Source organism: Nilaparvata lugens, chromosome 10 (genome assembly GCF_014356525.2).
Source record: "Nilaparvata lugens isolate BPH chromosome 10, ASM1435652v1, whole genome shotgun sequence".
In the NCBI taxonomy this organism is placed as follows: domain Eukaryota; kingdom Metazoa; phylum Arthropoda; class Insecta; order Hemiptera; family Delphacidae; genus Nilaparvata; species Nilaparvata lugens.
Genome location: NC_052513.1, coordinates 36,017,183 through 36,030,911, shown reverse-complemented (window position 1 = coordinate 36,030,911; position 13,729 = coordinate 36,017,183). Strand labels below are relative to the sequence as shown.

Below are 13,729 nucleotides of genomic sequence, written 5' to 3'. Positions count from 1 at the left end.
TATGCATTTCTCATTCCAGTAATATTGATATAACCGTTTTCAACAGTAGTCTAATCTGGAACTACTCTGTTCAAAAATACAGAGTTTCGAATAGAAATAGCTGACGACATTTCATTCAACAATAGTGTACAACAATATTAATCAATTATAAATGCTGTTACAAGTGCAGATCAAGAATAGTATATAGAATAGATCAAGAATAGTATATATAGCTATATACTATCCTTGAGACCAGATTACACTCCAGATGCGATCTAGCGGTGAAAAGCGGACTTGAAATAGCTTCAAAATTTACCGCTAGATGTCATTACCTACACCTTCGTTAAGCAATAATTATTTTGATAAGCAATATCAGAGCTTGAGTTCACATATTCTGAGTAGCTCAATTATTTTAATTCGACTTATGCCATTCAATAATTTATTCGTTTATTCTCATTCGAGGAATAAAATGAAAATGAATAGGGTGCATTGGGTTCAACAAGCCAATAAAAATGAAATTGTAGTACAATTTGATAATAATAAGCAGAAAGAAAAATATGAATGAATGGTTGAAAAATAGGATATAGGATATTAAAGATTAACTAATGAAAATGTTAATGGGTGAGTGCCGGTTGCACGAAGGCCAGTTGAATTTTAACCGTGATTAATTCCACGAGAACCAATCAGAGAAGCCGTCTTATCGAAAAGATCTTCTCTGATTGGTTCTCGTGGAATTAATAACGATTAAAATTCAACCGACTTCTGTGCAACTGGGCCTAAGTGAACTAAGAAGATAAATAATAAGCAAGTATGGGAAAATAATTTTGACACACATTAATCATTCAGAATTGGAATTGGAATGGTTTGCACAATTTTATGTTAAGAATTCAAGAGATTGGAAATAACATAGTGTAAAATAAAGAAAGATACGTAAATTATGGAATGGATTAAGTGAATGGAGGGGAATTAAGCTTGGTAATTGAAAACTGGGGCTTGTTTCATTGATAATTTCATTTGGAGTGTTCAAGTCCAACTGAGAGTCGATTATACTCGTAATTTTGGCATCTCCAATTTAAAACGGTTTTTTTCCTTTTCAAAACCTTGCTAGATCTACTTGTATTACGTGCTTCACTAGTCCAGTGTATGCAAATTTTAGTTACTCTCAACTATGTCTGAATTTATAATAAAAAAAAAAAATAATTAATACAAAAATTCTAGAAACTCAAATCTCCCAAGACAATAATTGATTCCCTCATTCCTAAGCCTTTTCTCCCACCAAAACTGCATCCCAAATGAATCTTCTTCTCCTCCTCCTCCTCCTCATTGTCCTTCCCCACGACATCCACCTCATCCTCCACCACCTCCTACTCTTCCTCCTCCTCCTCCTACTCCTCCTCCTCCTCCCCTCCTCCTCCTCCTCCTCTCCTCCTCCTCCTCCTCCTCCTCCTCCTCCTCCTCTTCCTCCACCACCACCCACAACTCCTACTCATCAACTGAAATAAAATTCACACCACACCATTAGCATCCGTCACGCGAATAAAATCAATGCTTTACATTCATTCAACACTGACAGCTTGTAGTGAATTCCGCCATAGCAACAGTTGACCTCCTCATTACCATCAATGATGACGTCACAGCTCGGTCAATGACGCGCTCAGTTTTCCACGAGATGTGAAAAACCCCTCTCGCGTCGCCGGCGCTTTCCCAGGGTTTCCCGCCTCGCTTTTCCGACCCCCTCCCATTCAACCTCCTCCTACAACGAGATTCGCTCCCGAATCTGTCAGCATATTACAGCAATGCTTTCCATTTAACCTCTGCTGACAGTTTTAAGTGAATCTGACAATAGTTCCACATTTCGCCGCTCACCGAACCCCGGAGCCTAAAATACAATAAGACGGCACTGCGCATGCGCCGTAACCCTCAAAATCTCCAGCGATGCTTTGTCGGCATGTTTCATCTCATCACATCCGTGCCATAAGTGATCACATTCGTGTACACGTGCGATAACAGTGATTGTGTCGTGTGTCGTGCACTAAAAACTGGTCATTCGTGATGCAATGTCCAGGTGCTAACAATACTGTGACAGAATCCCGTCAGATATCATCGTGGAATAGACAGTACTCTTGAGATACTTGAGTTGATACTAAGCAGTTATCTTGTCAGATAATCACTGGTTATTTATGTTACAATGTGTGATAGTTAACTGAAATATTACTGATTCCAGTCAGAATCATTTCAAGAATCATGGAATAATAAAGTTATTATACACAGTACTCAGTACACAGTACCTACTGGATTAATGCTGGTCAGTTATAATATAATCTTGTATGCATGATAAGAGGTTTGTTATCTATCTTAGGGCTGTTTGCACAGTCAAATCTTAAACTAAATTTTATCAGCTAATGGCATAAACTCAAAATGGAACAAATAATAACAAACGAGACTTGATACGGATTTAATCCAGTTTAAAATGAAATTAAGTTTAAACTGTCACTGTGCAAACGGCCCTTAGCCTATCATGTTGGGTTGGTAACATAAATCATACTGGATTCATTCGTAATCTACTCAAAAATCGTGAACAATACACAGTACTTACCAGTAACTGGAGTTGATAAACGTCAAATGTAATGATGTTGTGAAAAAAATTGTCAACGGACAATAATATAATAGGGGGTGTGAATATGCCTAATTTCACTAGATTCCATTCAATATCCAGTTAAACCATAGAGTTTCATACTATATTATACCATAGAGAAACGATAGCATAGATATCCCATGGTATAGGGCGTTTATGTCGCAACTTTTACTGTTATCCCAAGCTGATAGTTCACATAGTTCTTTCCTATGCAGCTGTGTGATGCTGGTAGTCTCTCAAATTGTGCCGTTCATACACTATCACCCCAACAAAACAGTAAAAATTGACAATAATCGACAGTAATCGGCTTGAGATAACAGTAGAAGTTGCAACATAAATTCCCTATATCATGGGATATCTACTTACGCTATTGTTTCTCTATGATTATACGCACCACTTGTTATAATTAAATCATGATTATAGCACAGTTGTGAGAAAGAATACACACGTAAATTATTGTCATGAGAGTAAATTAATGTCCTATCAGGAAATTCAGAAAAATATCCAAGCGTTTTGTAAAAACGTCGATTTCTGTAGCCTACAATATTATACTTGGTCTGGGGATTAAACAATAATAACTATTATGAGAAATAGTGTTCAGTTACCCAATTTATCTGAGTAATAATCTGTTACAATCTATACCCAATTTCAGTTAACTCCAATTAAGATCAACTCTATATCATGAAATTCAGCCAAAATATGCTTAAAAAGGCTTTGAAACATTGTAGATCATGTCCACACATCATGTGAGTCACTTTCACTCATGTGGGGTTGAGATTTGCAAGAGAATATTTATTTCAGGGGACATTACATAGTCTGTCTGAAATTAGTGAAGCTACTATGTGAAATATTGTTGAATAAGTTATCAAGTGATTCGAATTAGATTGAGAAGGGTAGTATCCATCCAACATTGTTTATTTTATTCATTCATTTGAATTCACCTTTGAAAGTCGAATCATGATCTGTGAAACATAAAAACTGTGTTAAAAAAGTACTTTGATTTTTGATATTCATGTAAATACAAGTAGCCATTATCAATAGAGTGAACATGATAAGGGTAGAGATAGATAACTCTAGAGGAGCTATAAGTAATTCATCGTGCTGGTCGCGCAAAAGCCGGTTAAATTTTAAACGTGCTTAATTCCACGAGAACCAATCAGAGAAGCCGTCTTTTCAAAAAAGTCAAAATACCCAAATCACCCACAAACATAGAGAAATTTATTGAGCCTCTAGTCAAAACTAAGACCCTACTAAAAGTAAACCCATCTTTCAAAAACGCCTTCTCTGAATGGTTCTCGTGAAGTTAATCACGGTTTAAATTTAACCAGCTTTTGTGCAACCGGGCCATAGAGTATTAAAACATAATCAAGTCTGGAATTTGTATTATCATCCATTTCCACATGAGATTCCTCACTTATTTTTGAATTTTGTGTGAACGTTTTAAGCTGGATTCACACATATATTAGTATTAATGTAGGTGCCTAATACAGTAGAAATATTATTTGAGAGTTCTAATGGGGATTATTCATAATCGCTCGTTTGATCTGAGTGGGACCCATTAGAACTCATAGGAAAAATATTATTCTATACTGTAGATGACACCTACTCTGATACTGATATATGTAAATCCGGCTTTAAGCTGTATCAAGTCGAAATCTATGGAGAATTTCTAATTTTACACAAGAATCTACACACAAATTACAGCGCTGAATGGAGATTCCGATGGAATTCAGTCTAGATTTTTTGAGAGATGCCACACACAACTTGTAACTTTGAGTTGTGTGTAAATATCACAGGAGTAGAGACAGTGACTACAGCAATGCCCCAATAATACCACATAACTCATCTTGTACATTGATTGTATCTCACATACAGCGTAGCTGCTGCAACCATTAATCATAGATCACAAAATGGTCATGAATACAACCATTAATCAGAGCTAGTTGCTGTGATACAGTACCCCACCCTCACATCATTCACATTGATTACCAAGCTCAATCTGGATTGCAATTTACCGATAATTATACAATGTGATTCAGTGAAGTAAAATATAAAAGTAAGTTTGAATGGTATGGAAGTAATGAAAGTATGGAAGTAAGATAGCTCAAATACGATAATTATACAATGCAATTCAGTAAAGTAAGTTTGATTGGAATGGAAGTAACGGAAGAATGGAAGTAAGTTACCTCAAACACGATATCTTTTTACATTAAATATAATGTTTCGGATAAGCCGTCGGCCCCGGCTGCCTAAAAAGCAGTCGTTAGGTCATGTCAGAGGCCCTGAAATTGATCAGTTGCGACCTGAAAACTCTGACACCAGACCTGAGCCAGCCAGGTCACACGATATTATTATTTTACATTGTGATTCAATAAAGCCTTGCTTCCCATTGTATCCCCACTTTGCTGAGAAGGAAGAGAATACCATTGCTTCTTATGGGAGTGTTCACACATTGGCACACTGCAATATTGTGAAAGTCCCATAGGATTCAATGAAATTCGCTCGCTGTTCAGCAATGCAAAGCAAGGATTCAGTGTTGTCGGCGATGTAAGATTTCACTGATATCATAAATTATTGAGACATTATCAATAAACTCGTGGAAACTAGAAAGCTCAGTTATTTATTCTTCATCATCAGTCACAATCAACTCAAGGACAGAGAAACATACTACAGTTCAAAACTTTTTTATCCCAATTTCATAAAATAAATTGTCCAAATAAAGGTTATGTGAGACTTTTCAATTCTACACTAGTTTCCACATTGAAACAAAACACTACATTCATTTTCAATTTTGAATTTAAAAGCTTAATATGGAATTTTCCAGCTACTGGTATTTCATTGATTAAAACACATTGATTATCATATGTGCCATCTTTTGTTTCTATTTGCTATATTTTTACTTATTCTAATCTTGATTTCTGAGGTTGAAGTTCCAGAGAACGATATGATTTAAAATATAATCTTGATTTCCGAAGTTGAAGTGATAGTGATATGATTGAAAATATTTTATCTGAAGATCTTAATCTAAAGATCCAATTCCTAATAAGCAATGACTGTATTAACGGTTATATTATATTACTCTATATATTAGTTATTCTTTTTTACAATGAAGCACAGATCGAAAGAAAAACTATATCATTGTAGTCTATATATGTCAAATATAGCAGTTAATACAGCGCTTTAGTAATTCTTGGACCTTTACAGAAGTTCTATGGATAAAAGATATCAATTAATCAATCATCATTTGAATATTATAGTTATATCTTTGAAGTTAAACATCATCTTGCGAAGGTGATGTGCAGGATATGAACTGAGCTTTTAATAATGAGGTCCATGTTATAATGGCAGTGGAGAAAGATGTCGATTATCTGCCTTGCCACTACGTTCTATCAGAGACAACTGATACAAGTATCACTTATCTTTAACTATAAGTAAACAGTATCTTTACTCTATGGATCTCTAGGATAACTGATTACCTCATGTAATATCAACTGTTTATCCCAGTTTAAAATAATTAATTATATTGTTTCTTTCGTCAAGAAAATACATTTTTCAATGATTGAATAGCACATTTTCATAACTGAGGTTAACTATTTTGTTACATATCAATTACATTTCTACTTTGTTAAAAAACGATCTAGAAATGTTGCAGAGGTAGAGAAAAGATAGCGCTATTTGCTTTGTCGGGTCATAGACTATAGTGCGGTCCACGTTATAATGGCAGTATTTGATTAACTTTGATATTGCTATCCTTGTCTATCATTCCACAAAATAGGTGGTACTATCCTTTTTTAGCTGCATAACGATGCCAAATATGTTTTTGACAGTGTGGAAATATAATTAATTGAGGCAGAGAACAGGCAACGCTGCTCTTCTATCTTTATTTACTGCCATGATAACGTGGACCTCACTATGCATGTAAATGTTTACTATGGTGATAAGATGTTTATGAAGGAGTAACTACAACAGCTTAAACTAATTTCTCGAAGATGTTTCAATAAATAAGTAGTTGCTAGAATTTCAAGTAGCTTTATTCGATTTGAAAAATCACATTCACATCATATTTTCCTAAATATTTCAATAAACAATTATTATAGATCCAAGAAGATACATAATTATAATTGGTTCCTATTGGATTCCTCATCAAATCTTACATAGAAAATGTTCATCAGCAAATAATTATAGAAAATGATAACTTCAGTCATCATTAAGCTTCTCAAAGTTATAATATTATCAATATGGAAAAAAAATCAAACTTCCGCCAATTTTTCAGTATTTATGAAAGTTAATCTCTGTAACTAAGTAGGCCTTTATTTGGTACTATATTCCCATCAACCTTTTCCTCTAATATACTGTATTTGTTATTAAAAAAAATGACCTCCTAACAGATTTCTACGAGAATAGTAGAATGAACTCCGAAAACTTTCATCTAACTATAACTGTTAACTTATATCTGAGAAACAATACTTATTAGAAAAAAAGATAACTACTTCAAAGCAACTGACTTGACATTCAATGAAATATGACGAAAAAATAACAGTTAAATATAATATAAAGTTAAGTATAAGTTAAGTATAAGTTGAGTATAAGTTAAGTATAAGTTAAGTATAAGTTAAGTATAAGTTAAGTATAAATATAAAAGTACACAATCTATTATCAATCTGTGTGCTTATTTCCGACACCAGCTGGTTTTTTTTTTACTCTAATCATGCTCATTTATGTTGATTGTTAATTTTTGTAACCCCTTTTTTATTTATTTGCTTTGTTAATTCATGTTCTGTTTGTTTTTGAAATATATCTACTATTATTGATTGAATAAGTTCCACGACATTTTTTGAGTAACAATGAGTTTATCTTTTATTTCAACCGTTATTAAATTTTAGATAATAATAGGGTAGCTCTAATGAGAATTTTGATAGATTGCTCATCAATTATTAATAATGAAATCATTGGAAATCTCGTGCAAACAAAACATATTTTGCTACTCTTTAGCTTGTATCATGCATTTTATCATACTTAAATGGTCTATTATGCAAGTTCGATTTGTGATGTTAGGGAATCAAAACAGAATAACATTTACGGAATTAAGGACTTGAGCTATATAAACACATCTATCAAATATATTCTCAACATGGCATTGCACGAGAACTTTTACAAGATCTCTTGGTCCTACTGCATTAATTTCACTTATTTTATACAAGTAAAATTTGTCACTTATTTTATCAATAGGAATCTCAGCCAATAACACCTTTGGTTGTTCAGCATTTGATTCAATATCTTGGTTGAAAAATACTTTACAGTGATCTCTGAAGATTAGGTCATCACATCCATCTGCAACCGCTAATACTGAAACTTTTGTTCGCATTATAAAAATTTTATTATAGCTACATTTACCATACTTATTCGGTTTGATGAAGCAACAAATGTGTTCACGGTGCTTAGTTAACGAGAATTCAAACGAATGATCATTGTTTTTAAACATTATGTCGCTAGAAGGATTATTACACTTGTCACAATACCTTTCTAGTGGAAAAATAAAGGTTTGGGAGAAATCAAATTTTTCCAAAGCGATAGACTTGGTCAGAAAGTTACGTTGCTGTCGAATCATCGAGAGATCTAAGGGCATGGGTTTCGGATTAAATTGTGACAGATTGCTCTCTATAGCATTTTTCTCAGTTGGTGTAAGCAGCAAAGACTGCTCAATGCGTTCGGTGAACTCTTCCGAACTGATTGTAAGAAATCGTACATACTTTTTCAGATGATTAAAACTAGATGCCAAATCACCATCGCGTAGTCGTGTACGATCTGCTTCAGCCAGAGCCCATTTTTCAAACAAATCAAACACCTCGATTTCTGATTGCAAACTGAGACTACGAGACTTCAGAATTAATTGGATTGTTTCAGCTTGGGCAAACGGAAAATAGTCACTTTCAATTATTTGGTCGGTTTTTTCTTCGATGATGTTCAAACACAGCTCATCGAATTCTGTTATATTGTGAGTTACACAAGTTTCGTAGAACTGCAGTACCTGTGAGGGGTTGAGCTGCTTTTGACAGTAGCTGATGCACTCCCGCATTAGTTGGGAGATGAGATATTTGCGAGCCGCAATGTAAGCTGAGAGAGCATGGATAGCGGATGTGAAATTCACCTCACCAGTGTAGATATAATGCTTCATGGCTTTGAATCCTTCGGCGTCCAGATCCTCGATTTTGACCGTGCTTTCCTCCTTCAGATCACCGTAGAACATGGCTTGGAACACTTCACTCGCCACCGAAAACAAGAATTTGTGTCCTTCGACGACATTGTTTTCAGGACCGACTATGAATTTGCAATCGTAGCCGATACCGTAATCTGATGCTTGAAGGAAGCGGTTTTTGAATTCGTCAGCTGAGCGACACATTGTCAAAAATCAATTCCGTAATCAAATCAACAGTAATTTGAGAGTAAGTTGGTTTCTTTGGGGCACTTACAAACTAATGTAAGGACGATCACAATTCAACACTGCAACGTCACAATAATAAATCTAGTCGTAACTACTGAACTACACAAGTTGAAGTTTGTAAACAAACTAATGTAAGAATGAACACAATTCAACAATCTAACATAACAATGATACTCTAGTCGTAACTGACTGAACTACACAAGCTGAAGCCGAATACTGAATGCTAGTATTTGAAAAGTGTAGAAAGCAACCAGGAGATAATGAAGCGTTCTAACTAAAATTACAGTTATAAGAGTTGTAATATAGATATATTGAAAAGGATATCGATAAACAGTTGCTTTTGGAAGCCTCAGCCTAATCGGACAGTTTCAACGAATAAAAGATAAGATTAAACTTTAGTTGACTTTATAGTTGTTCTCTTTCAGAAATGATGCTCATGCTATAGTGACCATTATCATCCGCCTCATCACCCACGCACAAGCCTATAGTGAGGTCCACGTTATAATGACAGTATTTGATCAACTTTGGTTTTGCTATCCTTGTCTATCATTCGACAAAGCCGGTGGTACTATCCTTTTCTAGGTCCACAACGGTGCCAGTTATGTTTTTGACAGTGTAGAAATATGATTAATTAATGCAGAGAATCGGCATCGCTATTCTTCTATCTTTATCCACTGACATTATAACGTGGACCTCACTATAGAGCTTATGTGGAAAAAGAGAGATGAGAAGAACTCTTTTTCTCTAAAAAGGGAATATATCTCATCTCTGGTGGCAATCACCCTCAGCAAAAAAGAAAAATATTCAGTGCAATTCATACAATTCAAGACAATAACAAACAACAGAAACCAGAATACAAAAACAATACAATCATATTTGTTATAAATACAAAATATGTCAGGGCGATAATTAATAAGGGACTGATTTTCAGCTTTTCTATTGATATTTTCATTGAATGATTATAGGACTCTGAAAATAATGAATTCACTCTTCCCACATTTGTTTAAAAAGTAGATTCTCCAAAATGTTGATAAATGAATAATTATTCTTAACTAATATTCTTCGTCGGGTGGCCAACACTTTTTTAATTATTTGATACATTGTGAGTTAAAATCTCAATTACTACAGTATAATAATTATTTCAAATCTTCCATCTTAATATAATGTACAATATAATATATAATAATATACAATTCAATATAATATACAATTATTCTCAATATAATAATGTACAATTCCCGATAGAAATTCAATCTCTAAGATCTTGTCTGGTTCAATTTTTATTATATTTTGCAACGTTTTTATCAATTGTAAATTTTGTAATGTTTTTATCACATTCAGCTGATAGTTGCAGTGATAGTAGTTTTAATTTTTCTGCTCAAAATTTTCAAGTTTATTTCAATATTATTGAAACTTTCGGATTGTTTAGTGTTATTTCCGGCTCTTATCAACCCTTCGAAATTCAAAATTCATCAGTCATATCTCGAATACGTATTCTCTGAGTGTTAATCTTTGGTGAAAACAGAAATTTTAAACTTAACCTCACTTTGGACTATTTATGTGCCAAAATCAAGGAATTGAAGAAGTTTTGGGCAATTGCCTGTTTCTCTTTCCAAATATCGTGTTTGTGACTGTTCTAATAAATAAACAAATAAATCTTTAAATCTCAGTCTTTCATCTTTAAGTCTGAAATGTACATTTTTGATATTAGTTTGCACTCTCCTTTCATTTAATCAATTCATTCATTCATTTTTTCACAGTTCTTCAGTTCATTCATCTCATGAATAGGCTACAAAAATTATAGTATATTCAGTGAACGGGGGAGGGGGAACATCAGGCTCAACCCAAAACTGTTCTTCTACCGAATTTTGATAGATTAATATTGTCAAAAATAAAGTTGGTAACCTTAATATTTTCACTAGAAATTTCAAAGCTCTGAAGTATGCAGTACGCACTACTTTCTGTATTTGAATTTTTCAATAATAATTATCAATTAATTATTTTTTATAATTATTGTAGATATTTTGTATGTTTCGTCGACATAAGGAGATTGCATATCACAACACAAAATCTTCCCCAGTGCAAAGCACGGGTTACCTGCTAATCCTATATAGAATAAAACTTGGAATAATAACGCTATAGGTTGTTGAGGTCTACCGGACTAAACATGATTCCAAAAATGTAATAAAATTGAGATCGAACACAATAGACTGTTGAACTCGATTGCACCAACATGGATCACATAACAGTGATAATTAACCTGTTGATCTTCAAGTGATGTGTGGAGTATGTATAGGCTAATGACAAACAATTCTTCGACAGAAAACATTTTGCCGAGTTAATTCATTGTGAAGGAATATGTACAGTAACAGACAATTCTTCGACAAAAAACTATGTGATGAGTTAATGAAAGTGCAAAGGACAATCAGGTGTCAAGAACAGCTGCTGATAACTCAAGGTCAACGGAAAATTCAAGGTCGAATAATTCAAGGTAAGATAATTTCATCAGCACCTCAATTTGCATGTTTATGTGTTATAAGTTACATTGAATGTATTTATATGTCCTGCTTTTCAATGAATTTGTTCTCTGCTTAGCAGAAAAAATACCATTAGCTTTCATATGAATGTTCACACTTATCCAGTCTGCCAATATGTGAATACTGCATGAAATTCTTCGAGTATAGATAACTTAGAAAAGAGGGTTGCAAGTTGAAAGTTTTTCAAAGAATTTCAGAAGTGCGGCAGTACAGGAAAAGCTCCCATTGAGATATCAACACACAACATCTTTTGAATTTTCCATTGAGATTCAGACGTACGATAGTATAGGATTATCATTGAGATATAAGTACTCCAGCCACTATAATAGTATAACAAAATTAAGCATACAGAAAAGCATACAGAGGAACTTTACATTTTCTACAACAACATAGTTGGAACTGAATAGTTCCCCCATGTTATAAATTAGAGCAGTTCTACTGTGTATAACCATAGAGAAACAATAGCGTAAGGTTAGGTGCTATTGTTTCTCTATGGTTACAAATGTATGGGTCCAAATGTTATGTTCTTGGAGTATTTTTGAGCTTTCGAAAATTATTAAAATTGGAATGAATACAGATCTTTTAAGTTTGAAGTCCCTGTAACATGGGATCAGCCAAGATGGTCACACATTGGAACTGCTTCAAGTTCTAAGTTATAATATACACAGTAAGTTTTACCAATTACCATAGAGAAACAATAGCATATAACAATAGCACCTAACCTTACGCTATTGTTTCTCTATGGTAATTGGTAAAACCTACTGTGTATATTATAACTTAGAACTTGAAGCAGTTCCAATGTGTGACCATCTTGGCTGATCCCATGTTACAGGGACTTCAAACTTAAAAGATCCGTATTCATTCCCATTTTAATAATTTTCGAAAGCTCAAAAATACTCCAAGAACACAACATTTGAACAGCCGGTAAAAATTCGCGACTTAATAAGTACTCTCATACAAATAAGTCTAAAGGTCACTTTTCACTGTAAAATTTCTGATTAAGGTCTTCTTTTCAACGAAGACTGGTCACCGAATGTCTTCTGTTAAAACATCACAAAAACCAGTGATTACTTTTTGTATAAAACCTTTTTGCTCTCAGCTAGAAAGTAAACATTCTCAGTGAAAGGTAGAGTGAAAGACGCATAACCGCTTGTCAAATAACAATTTTGAAGTCCTTTCATGAAAATAGAGTTGAGTTGATAGACTTTTTTGATGAAGTGGGAAAATGGTTGAGTTGAGCGGTCGAATATGTATGTTATTAGAAAAGTAATAGAGTATGACTAGATGAGGAGGAAGTTTTAACGCTAATTGAATGCGAGTTTGTATTCGAACGCTATAAAATTAAAAGAAATCCATTGAAATTGATGTGTCCCCTTGGGAGCTGTGATTATTCTTAGTTGCACAGTAACTAGAAAGGTTATACAAACTTCACTTTAGAAGTTACTTGATAGAAAAGTTTGTAATATGTGAATATTTCCTATTTTAGTGAAAATAATGTGAAATATTTCTTCTATGTTTAGCTTTGAAGCATCTAAATATGGAAATCTACTTTGTGAAAATACTTGAGGACTGAAAATTTTGTGACCTGAAGAACTACAAGACTTAACCTATTTCGGACTATGTGTTATCTAGATTTGGGAGAGGAATAGCACAAGGTTACCTTATTTTTCCTCTCACTATCATTTTGATAATGTACTTATTGTACATAAATGAATAAAATGAATAAATGGATTTATACTTTTTCTGTTAGTTTCAGGTATTTAATTTTTTACTCATTGATGTTTATCAACATCAATATTAGACTGTCTAATTTTATCTATGTTTAACGCTAATCTTCAATTACTTGTATGCACAGATTGATAATGGCCTAACAACCAAAACTATAGTACGCCTATCTTGTATTTCAAATACTACATCAGATCAGTGTTCGTGACTACTTCAAATCGTCTAAATTTTACAATAATCATACTAACTACAGAATGAGATATCTTCAGTTGAATATTTTCTTTGTTCACATTTCACAGCTTCAAAAGCATGTGTAAGCCGACTATTCCTCATCCTTCTTCTTCACATTCATAATCCATTTACAAACAAAAATGGAGGATGGAAGCATGTATCCTTCTGATCCAAATATCC

The 13,729-nt window shown here is 33.7% G+C and overlaps 2 protein-coding genes across 4 annotated transcripts in view; one reads left to right on the top strand and one right to left on the bottom strand.

The window, feature by feature from the left end:
* Positions 1-5,812: 5,812 nt before the first annotated feature.
* LOC111064420 (BTB/POZ domain-containing protein 3-like) lies at positions 5,813-9,014 on the bottom strand. The gene is made up of 2 exons (XM_022352146.2): positions 8,207-9,014; positions 5,813-5,823 (listed from the first exon to the last, which is right to left on the bottom strand). Exons 1-2 carry the CDS (start codon positions 9,012-9,014, stop codon positions 5,813-5,815), a joined length of 819 nt encoding a protein of 272 aa, XP_022207838.2.
* Positions 9,015-11,211: 2,197 nt separating this feature from the next.
* LOC111064421 (carboxypeptidase D) overlaps positions 11,212-13,729 on the top strand; it is an 85,012-nt gene continuing 82,494 nt past the window's right edge. Inside the window, exon 1 of one of the 3 annotated variants that reach the window (XM_039436740.1) lies at positions 11,212-11,547. The gene's annotated coding sequence lies outside the window, so the exon portion shown is untranslated. The remainder of the gene's footprint in view (positions 11,548-13,729) is intronic. The other 2 variants (XM_039436742.1, XM_039436744.1) reach the window with 2 other exon arrangements.